Consider the following 15,118-nt stretch of genomic DNA (forward strand, 5'->3'; position numbering starts at 1 on the left):
GAAGGAATTTTGTTTACAATTTTAAGCTAAACTGTTCTTGTAAAACAAATGAAAGGCCACCAGACACCAAGTTAGAATGAGAGGGGCTGGAATTCTAAATATTACCAGCCATCATTAGGTAGGTCATAAGAGTTGCAACTTCCCCAATTACCCTTGAAGATAACATCACTATTGTGAACCTCAGATCGGCCTTTTGAGATGTCTTTTCAGGTTTTTGCATTTCTGACAACTGGATGGCCCCACCTGGACCTGCCAACCAGTTCTGTATCCCCCACCGAGGAACTGACCCAGCATAAGAGAACAGCTTCAACTCCCCAGATTTCATCCCTAACCCAACTGATCAGCACTCCTGACTCACTGGCCCCCACCCACCAAATTATCCTTAAAAACTCTGATCCCCGAGTTTTCGGGAAGACTGATTTGAGTACTAAAACTGCGGTCCTCCCACACAGCTGGTTCTGTGTGAATTCCCCTTTCTCTATTGCAGTTCCGCTGTCTTGATAAATCGGCTCTGTGTAGGCAGGGGCATGGTGAACCTATTGAGCAGTTACACAAACACAGCAATAGGTTGCCCTTCACTGTGCATGAATCATTCTTCCTGATCCATTCAGAAAGATTGGTATTTACTGTGTTAATAATTGCATTACCTGGTTTGTGATACAATAACTATTTATATCATTATTGTATCATAGGAAGCTTTCTGTCCCTTAAATAATATAAGAATTATCCTCTCCATAACATTTGATAGATATTTCCTACAAAACTATTTAGTACTGATGCCTTTTAGCGGGTGATAATGACAGTTTTTTCTAATTGTATGTATGTGGTTATAGTCTATTCAGGCTTTCTTTTTACATTTATTATCTTACCAAAAGTATATGTAAATTTGCTAAGTGCATGTCTTTTTTTTTTTTCTTGAGACGGTCTCACTCTGTCGCCAGGCTGGAGTGCAGTGGCACTACCTTGGCTCAATGCAGTCTCCATCTCCCAGGTTCAAGCGATTCTTGTGCCTCAGCTTCCCAAATATCTGGGATTACAGGCCTGTGCCACCACACCCAGCTAATTTTTTTATTTTTGGTAGAGACAGGGTTTCGCCATGTTGGTCAGGCTAGTCTCAAACTCCTGGCCTCAAGTGTTCCACCCACCTTGGCCTCCCAAAATGCTGGGATTGTAGTCATGAGCCACTGTGCCTAGCCAGTGAACATCATTTAATGAATCAGTAGTTCTACAAGATTTAAGACAAACACCAGGCCTTACCTTCCCTGCTTTCCATTTTCTTTTCTTTTTAAATTTTTTTTGGCGATAGGGTCTCACTCTGTCACCCAAAGTAGAGTGCAGGTAGTATGATCTCAGCTCACTGCACCCTCCACCCCTGTGGGCTTAAGCTATCCTCCCACCTCAGTCTCCTGAGTAGCTGGGACTATAGGTGTGCATCACTACGCCCGGCTATTTTTTTGTGTTTTTGGTAGAGATGGGGGTCTCACCATGTTGCCCAGGTTCCTGTTTTCCATTTTCTATTCTCCAAGACTACCACTTTCAACTCTTAGCTAATTCTTTTGGTAATTACATATATATATTAAATAATATGCTTGGAGCTAATTTTTTTTTTTTTTTTTGAGATGGAGTTTTGCTTTGTTGCCCAAGCTGGAGTGCAGTGGTGTGATCTCGGCTCACTGCAACCTCCGCCTCCCAGGTTCAAGCAATTCTCCTGCCTCAACCTCCCGAGTAGCTGGGATTACAGGTGTGTGCCATCACACCCAGCTAATTTTTGTATTTTTAGTAGAGACAGGGTTTCACCATGTTGGCCAGGCTGGTCTTGAACTCTTGACCTCAGGTGATCTGCCTGCCTTGGCCTCCCAAAGTGCTGGGATTATAAGCGTGAGCCACCATGCCTGGCAGGAACTAATTCTTAATTTCAGTTTAGGCATTATCTATTGACATCTTCCTTGATTAAAGGTAAGACTGTTACTCTTTATGAATTTGTTAATTTCTCCTTGTAATTCTACCAGTTTTGCTCAATGCATATTACTCATTCTTCTATCTTCCGAATATAATTAAAATTTTTGTTAGATCAGCAGTTTACGAAGTATAGTCCAGTGATCTGTATGGGCCCCCCAGACTTTTTCAAGGGGTCTGTGAGGTCAGAACTTTTTATAATGATACAAAGACTTACTTGCTTTTTTTTTTTGGAGCAGTTTCCTTGTCTGGGGTAGATACCTGGGGTTTGTTGTCTCGGGTCAAGAAAATTTGGGACACAGACACACACGAGGAGTTTAGGAGTGGAGGTTTAATAGGCCAAAGAAAGAAACAAAGAGAAAGGAAAACAGCTCTCTCTCTAGTGAGACAGATGGGCTTCTGAAAGGAATTGACCAGCCGGTGGCAGAATTTGCCAGATTTTATAGGCAGGCTTGAGTAGGTGGTATCTGATTTACGTAGGGCCCACAGATTGGTTTGATCACGTGTGATGTTTACATAGCACATGGGGAAGGCTGGCCATTCTATCCTAATCTTATTATGCAAATGGACTTTCTCCTTGGCCTGCCCCATTGTCTGCTCCTTACTGTACACATTGCTGAAAAAGAGAAGGGAAGATGAAGCCACCGTTTTGAACGTGATTGGCACAACTGCTGGCATCTATGTCTGCAGCTTGATTTTACAGGTTGCTCTTTGTTACAAAGAAAAATGACTTGGGGCTGCTTTTCATTAAAAGGAAAACCTTACTGAGGGCTTCTTTACCCTCACTGTCTGCCTAATTTCTCTTTAATTCCTATGTCATTTTTTACTCATTCTTTTTTTTTTTTTTTTGAGAGTCTCATACTATCACCCAGACTAGAGTGCAGTGGGTACAGTCTTGGCTCACTGCAACTTCCACCTCCTGGGTTTAAGCAATTCTCATATGTCTCGCCTCCCGAGTAGCTGAGACTACAGGCATGCGCCACCATGCCTGACTAATTTCTACATTTTTAGTAGAGGCAGGGTTTCACCATGTTGGTCAAGCTGGTCTCAAATTCCTGGCCTCTGCCCACCTGGACCTCCAAAAGAGCTGGGATTACAGGCATGAGCTACTGCGCTGGCCCTTTTTTTTACTCATTCATGAATGTGGAATGGAGTTCCAGAGGCCATGCAATGTGTGATATCACAAACCTGAATGCAGAAGCAAATATGAGAATCCAGTTGTCTTCTCTTAATGCCAAAATATAAAACAATACCCCTCTTATGTTTTTGGAAAATAGTTATTTATTTTTAAAATAACCTTTTTTTTATATAGAGATGGAATCTCGCTATGTTGCCCAGGCTGGTCTTGAACTCCTGGGCTCCACTGATCCTTCCACCTCAACCTCCCAGGGCGCTTGCTGGTTTTACAGGTGTGAGTCACCGTGCCCAGCCCAGTTATTAAAATGTTATGTTAACATGTAATTGTTTATCATTTGTTTATTTTTATTCTTTTTTTGAGACGGAGTCTCGCTCTGTCACCAGGCTGGAGTGCAGTGGCGTGATCTTGGCTCACTGCACTCTCCGCCTCCCACGTTCAAGCGATTCCCCTGCCTCAGCCTCCCGAGTAGCTGGGACTACAGGCACGGGCCATCATGCCCAGCTAATTTTTGTATTTTTAGTAGAGTCGGGGTTTCACCATGTTGGCCAGGATGGTCTCGCGCTCTCGACCTCATGATATGCCCGCCTTGGCCTTCCAAAGTGCTGGGATTGCAGGCATGAGACACCGTGCCTGGCTGTAATTGTTTATTATTATTTTTAAATAAGTTGACAAATAGTTTTAAATCTTCTGTTTTAATTTCTTTAGAGTTCCTTTTTTAAAGAAAATTTACCCTACTTCTTTAGCAGTCCATGGCAGAGTAATCAGGACTTAATAAATTGGTACTTGAAGATGTTACAGTGTAACACCAACTCATCTGTCCTTCTGTTGTTTGGTTCTTTCTTTCATTTCTAGGAAGATCACCTCTTACTCAGTAAAACTATGCATTTCCAAAGTCACCTGGATTAATATGTAGAGGGGCCCTGTTTGTCAGAGGGATGCTATGGTGGACATCTGTCATTTGCAGCTCCCCAGAATCTTTGAACACCCCTTCCCCCTTCACATTTGGATAGCCTGCAGATTGTGAGTCCCACTTTCCCAAGGTGGAATCATACTTATGGTGCAGACATTAGCCTCTGTATTGCCTGAAGATGGTCTGCCAACAAGGTATAACAGGAAGTTCCAAGCATCCCTAAAGTGTTTTGAGAGGAGCGTGGAGAACTTGAGTTGGTCTCAAGGCCTATGATGGGGGATCTAGTGTAGAGCTGAGGATCTCTAGGCTGATGGGAAGTTAAAAGATTGTATGTACTGTTTGCCTATATTCCAGTATTATTTAAACCTTTTATCTTTGTTGGGGTTGTGTTTAGCTACCTTAGCAGCCTCTTTTCAAAGGTCCCCTGGCTCTTGGCAAATTTCCTCAAAATGGTGTTTCTGGGACAATTTTTAAAATTTGATGATTTATTTATTTTAGAGATGAGGTCTTGCCATGTTGCCTAGGCTGGTCTCGAACTCCTGGGCTCAGGTAATCTTCCTACCTTGGCCTTCCAAAGTACTGGGAATTACAGATGTGAGCCACCATGCCCAGTCCCATAATTTTTAAGTAAGCTCTTTTTCTCATATAAGCTCTGTTGCTTATTTTAAAAAGAGAGAGAGAGAGAAAGAGAGAGAGAGAGAGAGAAGCATTGAACAGAATATTACTGTCCTTTTAAATCAGTATGCCTGGTTGAAATACTATTTATTTGCAAAGTCAGTCTTTTATGGCCCCCCTCATCCATTAAGTCAGGAAAATAATTCCCACCTGCCACTGTTGTTTTGAAGATTAGAAATAATGTAAATTAAAAGTACTTAGAATAGTGACTGTCAGGCTCTCAGTAGTTACTGTTATACCTGTAATCCCAGGCTGGCAGGAGGATTGCTTGATGCCAGGAGTTCAAGGCTGCAGTGAGCTATGATCATGCCATTGTACTCTAGCTTGGGCAACAGGGTGAAACCCTGTCTCAAAGAAAAAAGCACATTAAAAAATATATATTTTATTACCACTACCATTACCTCTGTTACTATCACCAGTGAGACTTACTATAATGCTGGGTGATATGGTTTGGCTCCTGTCCCAACCCAAATCTCATCTCAAATTGTAATCCCCACGTGGAGAGAAGGAGGCGATTGGATCCTGGGGGTGGTTTGCCCCATGCTGTTATCGTGACAGTGAGTTCTCACAATGTCTGATGGTTTTATAAATGACAGTTTCTCCTTCACACACACTCTTCTCCTGCCACCATGTGAAGAAGGTCCTTGCTTTCCCTTCGCCTTCTACCATGATTATAAGTTTCCTGAGGCCACCTCAGCCATGCAGAACTGTGAGTCAATTAAACCTCTTTCCTTTATAAATTACCCAGTCTTGGGTATTTCTTTATAGCAGTGTGAAAACAGACTAATACACTGGGTCTGTTCCCCACTGTAGGAGAGAAAGCAATAATGCTGAGTGTCTGGTGTTCCTTGGTTTTGCCTGTTGGGCCCAAGCTTCCATGGTCGCTAAGAGCAACTCTGAGGCTTGTACAACTTCCCACCACAACTCCCTGTTTAATTTATTTTATTCCTCAAACCAGAATGTTTCTTCCCTGTTACTGCTACAGAATAATCACCCCTCTGGAACTTGGCACTTATTCATATATGAGTATACTTTCTAAGGCAGAGCTATAGACTTATGAGCAGTAATTGCATTTCGTTTAATCTCCCCAAAGCCTTGAGCTCTGTGGGCCCTGAGTGAGTGGGGTGGGGACCTGGGATGTGTGTGCTGCTGCCTGCCACTGCTGGCTCTCTGCTTTCTGCAGGAAAGCTTGGTAAAGCAAGAAGGGATGTGGCAGTGGCTGCATCTTTGGAGATCTCATCTCTCACACATGATAGCAAAGAGCAGACACCTCAGTGGGAAAGTGTGCGTTTCAGTGATCTATTTTGTTTTTGGAAATTCATCAGAGGTCAACAAACATAGGAGGCAAAACAATATGGCCAACATGTGGCTGCTGCTTTGAGGCATTTTGCTTTTCCGATAGTTAACTTTCCAAGTATAGCTGAATAGCATAATAGTCTCAGTCGCCGCAGTAGACCCTTGGGTTTTGTGGACTTAGTTTGCCATTTCAGTTATTTCCCACGATCCTGACCAACTTTGGCCTGTAAGACTGTACGGCTGGGGCATCAGAGCAAGTGGTTGGGCCTGGGGAGCCGCTTGGCACCCATGCTGCCTTCTTATGAAATGCCATGATGGTATTTGTGAATTTTGGAGATTTGCAAAGATCTCAGGTATATCCCTTTAGAATGCCACGGATCTACCTTTTTTAAAAAAAATTTTATAAATATGATTATACATTTTTATGTATTTATTTATTTGAGACAGAGACTTGCTCTGTCGCCCAGGTTGCAGTGCAGCGATCTTCGCTGTCTATAACCTCTGCCCCCTGGGCTGAAGCAATCCTCCTGCCTTAGCCTCCCAAGTACGCTGGGACTACATGGCGGGCACTTGCCACCATGGCCGGCTACTTTTTGTATTTTTAGTTGGGATGGGGTTTTGCCATGTTGCCCAGGGTGGTCTCGAACTCCTGAGCTCAAGCAATCCACCCACCTCGGCCTCCCAAAGGCTTAGGATTACAGGCATGAGCTACCACACCCAGCCTATAGTTCCATAAGTCTTATAGGTGAAAAGAAACAACAACAGAACAGCAGTCCCCTGTCCCATCCTTTTCCCCATCAATTACCCACTTCTCAGAGGCAACCACTTTCAGTTATCTCAGCTATTTCTTCCACTATTGACTTCCTTTTTGTTTGTTTGTTTGTTTTTTGAGACAGGGTCTCACTCTGTCTCCCAGATTAGAGTGCAGTGACGTGATCTCTGCTCACTGCAACCTCTGACTCCCGGGCTCAAGTGATCCACCTCAGCCTCCCAAATAGCTGGGACTGCAGGCACACACCACCACACCCGGCTAATTGTTTTTGTATTTTTAGTAAGAGATGGGGTTTCGCCGTGTTGCTCAGGCTGGTCTCGAACTCCTGGGGGCTCAAGGGACCCACCTACCTCGGCCTCCCAAAGTGCTGGGATTACAGGCATGAGCTCAACCAACTTCTGTACTGCTAAATAACATGCCAAATTACTATTTTTTGAGATAACCTATTTCAGACTGTATTTCTAGATTAATAAGGAAAGCGAAGATTTAACTTTATTATACCTCATCTCCTCTACCCCCTCCCCCCATGCAAAGTTGCTTTCTCTCATCTTCCCAGTATCTCACATTTGGTTAGTGTACTTATTTTATGACTGTGTAAATACTGTCTACAAATGAATTACATATTGTGTCCTACAAGTAAACAACCTTTTTTTTTCTTGGAGTTAATCGTTGATCCATTTAAAATTTTCTTGTCTTTTTTTAATGACCCATCTTCACACTTTGATAGAACTGGTAAATTCTAAGCACTCCCAATCACATCAGGTTATCTATCCATTCCTTTTTTTTCCACCCCCCTTGGAGACCCACTCCTTGGAGTCCTTCCTGCTCCAGTCTGACTGCTTTTGCTCTCCAGGCCTGCTGCCTAGTTGTCATCTGGGGCTTCATCATTATCCTTGGGATTCCCTTTGCCTGTCTTCTCTAGTGAGTCTCCTGTTTCCTGCAATCTTAGTCGCTTCCTGAGAAAGGGTAAACCTTTGGGTTCTTATCTGAAAATGCCTTAGTTTATCCTAATTGATTAATAGTTTGGCTGAGTGTGGAATTCTAAGTTGGAAATTTTTTTTTTTTGGATAATTTTGAAGGAACTGTCATCTTCTAGCTTGCAGTGCTGCTATGGCAAAGACAAACGCCCATTTTATTCCTGATATCAGCCTAGTGTGGGGATTTGTATTTTCATATTGTTGAGTACTTGTTGGGCCTTATTAGTCTTAATAAGAAAATTTATTCAGTTCTCAAAATTTAAAAAAATACCATTTCTTGGCTGGGCGCAGTGGCTCCTGCCTGTAATCCCAGCACTTTGGGAGGCCAAGACGGGCGGATCACCTGAGGTCAGGAGTTCAAGACCAGCCTGACCAAGATGGTAAAACCCCCGTCTCTACTAAAAATACAAAAATTAGCCGGGCGTGGTGGCATGCACCTATAATCCCAGCTAGTGAGGAGGCTGAGGCAGGAGAATCACTTGAACTGGGGAGGCAGAGGTCAGTGAGCCGACATCACGCCATTGTACTCTAGCCTGGGGGAACAGAGCGAAACACTGTCTCAAAACAACAACAACAAAAACATTTCTTACATCATTTTCACCCTCTGTATTCTTACTTTTCTCTTTCTGTAGTCAAGATATTGGACCTGATTAATTCCTTCTCTTTTTCTTATTCATTCTTATTTTTATTTTATTTTCTGAGACAGGGCCTTGCTCTGTTGCTTAGGCTAGAGTGCAGTGGCCCAGTCACAGTTCACAGAAGCCTTGACTTCCCAGGCTCAAGTGATCCTCCCACCTCAGCCTCCCAAGTAGCTGGGACCACAGGTGCACACCACCATACTCTGCTAATTTTTTTTTGAGACAGGTTTCACTCTCACCCAGGTTGGAGTGCAGCGGTGCGATCTCTGCTCACTGCAGCCTCTGCCTCCCAGGCTCAAGTGATCCTCCCCCTTCAGCCTCTTGAGTAGCTGGGACCAGAGGCACACACCACCATGCCCGGCTAATTTTTTGTATTTTTGGTAGAGACAGAGTTTCACCTTGTTGCCCAGGCTGGTCTCAAACTCCTAAGCTCAGGCAGTCCTCCCACCACAGCCTCCAAAAGTGCTATAGGATTACAGGCATGAGCCACCGCATCTGGCCTAGGGTTGTTTTGTTTTGTTTTTGTTTTTTCTATTGGATAGATTTTCAGCCAGGCCTCCTGCCTTAGCCACACCTTCATTCTTTTTCCCCTGGCAAGGGCAACCAGTTCCTTGGCCTTTGGGAATGAGATTTATATGTTAGGTTGTTTTATCCACTGCCAGTTTAGGATTTTCACTTTTGGGGTGTGCTAAGTCAGTCAGCACTGATTTACCTGCTCCCCAGCTTCCAAAATGCTATTGAAGCCCTTCTCATTCTCGTTTTTCTTGTGGGTGTATACCTTTAAAACAACAACGAAACCAAAAAACTTCAGTGTTTTTTGTTTTTTGTTTTTTTTTCTTTGAGATGAAGTCTGGCTCTGTCGCCCAGGCTGGGAGTGCAGTGGCACGATCTCAGCTCACTGCAACCTCTGCCTTCCGGGTTCAAGCAATTCTCCTGCCTCAGCCTCCCGAGTACCTGGGATTACAAGTACACACTGCCATGCCTGGCTAATTTTTTTGTATTTTTAGTAGAGATGGAGTTTCACCATGTTGGTCAGGCTCATCTTGAACTCCTGACCTCAGGTGATCTGCCCGTCTCAGCCGCCCAAAGTGCTGAGATTACAGGTGTGACCCACCACGCCTGGCTTAGTGTCATTTTAGTGGGGTTTCAAGAATGAACAGGGGGCAAATGCATGTGTGCAATCTGCTACCCTCTATAACTGGAAATCTTCCACACTAATATTAATTTGCCCTTTTCACTTATTTAAGGTTCCTAAGATTTTGGAATTTCTTTGCATTCATTCCTCATCGTTAGGGAATGCAAAACTCTAACAAACTTCTGTGGGATAGATATCCATCACTCACACACTGGTCTTTACTAACTTAGCCCCTTAGTGTTATACATGGCTCATATGAAGAGTAAAGGGAAGCCTGTCAGTAGCTGGGCCCACATGTGTGCATGCCTCCTGGGCTGATGGCTGAATTGGCATTTGCTCCTTATATGACAAGCTCTTAGTGTATGTGCCCATTATCAGAGAGATCACAGGCTTCAAAGGTCCAAGCTTGGCCATCCATTCCACTCTTTTCATCATACCCTTTGTGTTCTGACTTTGAAGCTTTTCTAGGTCTTAACATTTTCTTTGTTTTCCTGTAGAATCATGGATTTTCCTGGTCACTTTGAACAAATCTTCCAGCAGCTGAACTACCAGAGACTTCATGGCCAGCTCTGTGATTGTGTCATTGTGGTAGGGAATAGACACTTTAAAGCCCACCGCTCCGTGCTGGCGGCATGCAGCACGCATTTCCGAGCCCTGTTCTCAGTGGCAGAAGGAGATCAGACCATGAACATGATCCAGCTGGATAGCGAGGTGGTGACAGCAGAGGCCTTTGCTGCACTGATTGACATGATGTATACCTCCACCCTCATGCTGGGGGAGAGCAATGTTATGGATGTCTTATTGGCAGCCTCTCACCTGCATTTGAACTCTGTTGTTAAGGCATGTAAACATTACTTAACAACAAGGACGCTGCCCATGTCTCCCCCCAGTGAGCGCGTTCAGGAGCAGAGTGCCCGCATGCAGCGCTCCTTTATGCTACAGCAGCTGGGACTAAGTATTGTGAGCTCAGCTCTCAATTCCAGCCAGAATGGCGAGGAGCAGCCAGCCCCCATGAGCTCTTCCATGCGCAATAACCTGGATCAGCGCACGCCCTTCCCCATGAGACGCCTTCATAAGCGCAAGCAGTCTGCAGAAGAGCGGGCCAGGCAGCGCCTCCGACCCTCCATGGATGAGTCTGCCATTTCAGATGTTACACCGGAGAATGGGCCTTCAGGGGTTCATTCTCGGGAGGAGTTCTTTTCACCAGATTCTCTGAAAATTGTGGATAATCCTAAAGCTGACGGAATGACTGATAACCAGGAAGACAGTGCGATCATGTTTGATCAATCTTTTGGCACTCAAGAAGATGCCCAGGTGCCCAGCCAGTCTGATAACAGTGCTGGCAACATGGCACAGTTGTCCATGGCCTCTCGGGCAACTCAGGTTGAGACTAGTTTTGATCAGGAAACTGCAACTGAGAAAAGTAGTTTTCAGTGTGAAAATCCTGAGGTTGGCCTTGGTGAGAAGGAGCACATGAGAGTGGTGGTTAAATCTGAGCCCCTGAGCTCGCCTGAGCCTCAGGATGAAGTGAGCGATGTGACCTCACAAGCAGAAGGCAGCGAGTCTGTAGAAGTGGAAGGAGTTGTGGTCAGTGCCGAGAAGATAGACCTCAGCCCTGAAAGCAGTGATCGGAGTTTTTCAGATCCCCAGTCTAGCACAGACAGGGTAGGTGATATCCACATTTTGGAGGTCACAAATAACCTAGAGCATAAGTCCACTTTTAGTATTTCAAATTTTCTTAACAAGAGCAGAGGAAATAACTTTACTGCAAATCAGAACAATGATGATAATATCCCAAACACCACTAGTGACTGCAGGCTGGAGAGTGAGGCCCCCTATTTGTTGAGTCCAGAGGCTGGGCCTGCAGGTGGGCCCTCCTCTGCCCCTGGCTCCCATGTAGAGAACCCATTTAGTGAACCTGCAGACTCCCACTTTGTCAGACCTATGCAGGAGGTGATGGGCCTGCCGTGTGTGCAGACTTCAGGCTACCAAGGAGGAGAACAGTTTGGGATGGACTTTTCCAGGTCTGGTTTGGGCCTCCACTCCTCCTTCTCCAGGGTAATGATAGGTTCCCCAAGGGGAGGAGCCAGTAACTTTCCATATTATCGCCGCATAGCTCCCAAAATGCCAGTTGTAACTTCTGTCAGGAGCTCACAGATCCCAGAAAACTCTACCAGTTCCCAGCTAATGATGAATGGAGCTACATCCTCATTTGAAAATGGCCATCCTTCCCAGCCTGGCCCTCCACAATTGACCAGAGCATCTGCAGATGTTCTGTCAAAGTGCAAGAAGGCCTTATCAGAGCACAATGTTTTGGTTGTAGAGGGAGCTCGCAAGTATGCCTGCAAAATCTGCTGCAAAACTTTTCTGACTTTGACAGATTGCAAGAAACACATCCGTGTTCATACAGGTGAAAAGCCCTACGCCTGCCTGAAGTGTGGCAAGAGGTTTAGTCAGTCCAGCCACCTGTATAAGCACTCAAAGACTACCTGCCTGCGCTGGCAGAGCAGCAATCTTCCCAGCACTTTGCTCTAGCTGTTTGTCCTTTCAAGACAACGCTGAGGCCAGTTGTCGGACTGAATTTCTTTTGGTAAGCAGTTAATGCCTTTGGGTTCGAGGCTTCTAGCTGCCCAGTGGCTCTTAAACAGTTTAGCAACTAATAACCGGAGAACTAACATGTAGTAGTTGTGCTGCTGCATTTCTGAATCAACTGCACGTCTTGGGAAAGGGATGCAATCCCTGAAACCAGGTTCTTCCTTAGGGTTGAGTAATGCAGTCAGAAAGTAGTTTGTAATTGATGTTGAGAGTGGCACATTTAAAAATTTTAAAGTTGAAGTGCAAAAAAAATTTTCTAGCAATTTTTGTAAAACTGTGTAGCATTTAAATTTCCTATACCTTCTGATGGGAAAGTATATCCCTGTACAGTGATGCAAAATGCACTTATGTGTAACCAGTGGTGATTTGGTGCCTGTCTTAAAGGAAGGCCTTTGAGGACACGCCTGTCTGCCACAAATGCTTTAAAGTGTATCCTGAGCTAGTCCTAGGCCTCAGAAAGTACTGTATTTTTTATTTTTACCTGATTTGCAGTCACACACACTGCACTTTGGTGCTGACACTGGGTCCAGAGTGAGCATTCTCTTGGACTATTAGGTGTATATACTTTTGAATACATCACTGTTGGATAGATGTTTTAACAGTTTTTTCTGGTTTAAAAACCAAATTGTAAATGGAGTATGTACTTGTAGAGAGTGACAAGGTATTGTTTCCGTATGTGCTGTTTGAGCAGTATTTTAACCAACTTGTATTACAGATGTTACAGTTCTATGTTAGGAAGTCAGAAAAGAGCTTGTGTTTGTCTTTGTTCTGATGACGTGGAGTCGTTTTGTGGGGTCTTCCATGGCACCTTTACCCATTGCTCCATCCAGATGCTGAGGGCCAGTCTAAGCTGACACATCCTACCCGAGGACAAGCCTGTTCTCCACTTCATTTCTTCACTCTTCCCTCCCCATATAGCAGCTCTCCCAGGTTGAATTACTGTTTTCGATGACAAATTAACCAAAAATGCCCCCACACGGGTTTTATTACTGTTACATACTATACTTTAACAGTACAGACCCTAATTTTATTATTTTGTTGCTCCCCCAATCTGATACCAAATGTTTGTTTGAAATCCAAACATGGTAGTGCATGGGTAAATATTTTCTAGCCTGTTTAAGAGTTGACAGCCCATAGCATAGAAGTAATCAAGTAGCATCTGAGACTATTGGAGGCACTCGGGTCACTGCCCAGGTCCTCTCTGGGCCCTGCATCCTCACTTCCCCAGCCTCACCTTGCTGTCCTCTGGCACTGTGCCATCGGGGCTGTTAGTGGCACCTGTGTGAGGCCAAGTGCGCGTCCAGGGGAACAGCACAGGTTAATGCATCTCCCTAGGACTCATGAAGTCAGTTTAATTCATGCACGAACATGAGTTTATTTTATGTTTTATATGCTTTCTTAGAGATACCAAACCATCATGCATAATTCAGATAAATTATTCAGTTTTTGTGTTTAGAAAGCTAAGTCTGTGTAGCTGGAAACAAAAATAAGCGTGTTTTCTCTCCTGTTAGAGTATGCAGTTACACATCTGTGGATAATTTCATGTTCCAGCAGGGCTTGGCATCTCCCATGGACTGATTCCCAGGAAGAAAAGCCCAAAGGGAAACCCGCGATTCCTTTCGAGTAGACGTGGGAAAGAGCCCGTTGGAGGATATGGGGTCCTGTGAAATTCAGTTGTGTGTGTGGCTCCTTGTTAGCAGTCATGTTGACATAGTATTAGGAGGCTCCCCATCCACCCTTTATGTGATGTAGGGACCAGTGTCTTGTGAGATTAACCTTGGGACACAGTGGGTTAGCCTGGAGAAAACAAGAGGCCCCACCTGGACCCAGGGAGAGGAGCCAGTGACACAGGGAGAGCGGTGCAGCCCTCCTTCCCTTCCCTGTGGAGGAGGTGGTGCCAGGAGCCTGCCCGCTCACCTCTGCTGAAGCATAAGTGGACTTTGCTTTTGGGGCTTCTCTCTGATACATGCTGAAGCCCTGCCTCTCCACTGCTAGATGGAACCTGGAATCTCTCATCTACCTCTTAGTCGGTCAGTTTCTACGTGTGAGAAGCAAGCTTGTGGGCCAGTGTCCTTGTACATGCTGTAGCACTTAAAAAATAATTCCAGGGTTCCCTGGAAAGCCAGTCCCAGGGTTCCTATGATCTGTAGTTTCTACCTGGATTATAACTGGTATTGGGTACCTGAATTTTGATTGGTTAGCCTTAATTATAGTCTGGCGTGATCATGTAGAATCTTTTCTGGTGATCAGATCATAGAGTTCTATCAAGGCATCCATGTCAGTGGTGCTATGCTGGTTACAACTTGAGATTTTGAAATAAAAAATTTGTCATATTCATGCCTCTAAATATGTGTTATTTTTCTTTAGGTTATTAAGGTTGAAACAAAAGAGGGTAATATCTTTTTGCCACCCCTTCTTTGACTAGTACTTTGTTTTAAACCAAACCTAGTAAGTTAACTGGTCATTCCCCTCAAATCATTCCCTTCTGCCTTCCCCCGCCTTCCTTTTCTGTCTTTGAGCTATGCACATGCATGAGATTTTGCTTTCAGTCTACCCAGTTGCTCTCCAAGGGCCTGCCTAATCTTGTGCTGCTCCCTGGACCTGCCTCTCAAGTTGGAAACTCCATCTGCCAGTTCTGGAAGCTGATTCCTTGAGCACAGAGCAGGGCTTTGGCAATGGCAGTGCTGTGGCCTGACCTTGGAGAGGAGTGGGTAAGGTGGTGATTTTAAAAAAAGCCATCCACCTGGGGGCAGGGAGGGGCTGGGGGGACAGGGTGGGCAAAGGGAACCATGTGTAGGTGCTGAAACTGATTTTAAAATTAAATCCACCTACCGCTAATTGTTCTTGACCAAAATAAGAGTGTTAAACATCCTTACCTAGTTCTCATTTCTTCCAGTTAACTCCTTTTCTGGAAGGGCTCTTTAATTTTCCTGATGGTCTAGGTATCAGATTCAAGTGCCATGGTCACAACTGGGTTCTGCTTGTCCCGTCCTTGGTGAGGGACAAGTGAAGGAATCTGGGCAGAG

At 44.6% G+C, this 15,118-nt stretch overlaps 1 protein-coding gene across 1 annotated transcript in view; it reads left to right on the plus strand.

Annotated features, from left to right (window-relative positions):
* ZBTB5 (zinc finger and BTB domain containing 5) overlaps positions 1-14,439 on the plus strand; it is a 44,351-nt gene extending 29,912 nt beyond the window's left edge. Inside the window, exon 2 of the mRNA XM_025360588.1 lies at positions 9,995-14,439. Coding sequence (XP_025216373.1) covers positions 9,999-12,032 — 2,034 coding nt within the window. The 5' untranslated portion in view covers positions 9,995-9,998 and the 3' untranslated portion in view covers positions 12,033-14,439. The remainder of the gene's footprint in view (positions 1-9,994) is intronic.
* The last annotated feature ends 679 nt before the right edge of the window (positions 14,440-15,118 follow it).

This window comes from Theropithecus gelada, chromosome 15, assembly GCF_003255815.1.
Source record: "Theropithecus gelada isolate Dixy chromosome 15, Tgel_1.0, whole genome shotgun sequence".
Classification (NCBI taxonomy): Eukaryota; Metazoa; Chordata; class Mammalia; order Primates; family Cercopithecidae; genus Theropithecus; species Theropithecus gelada.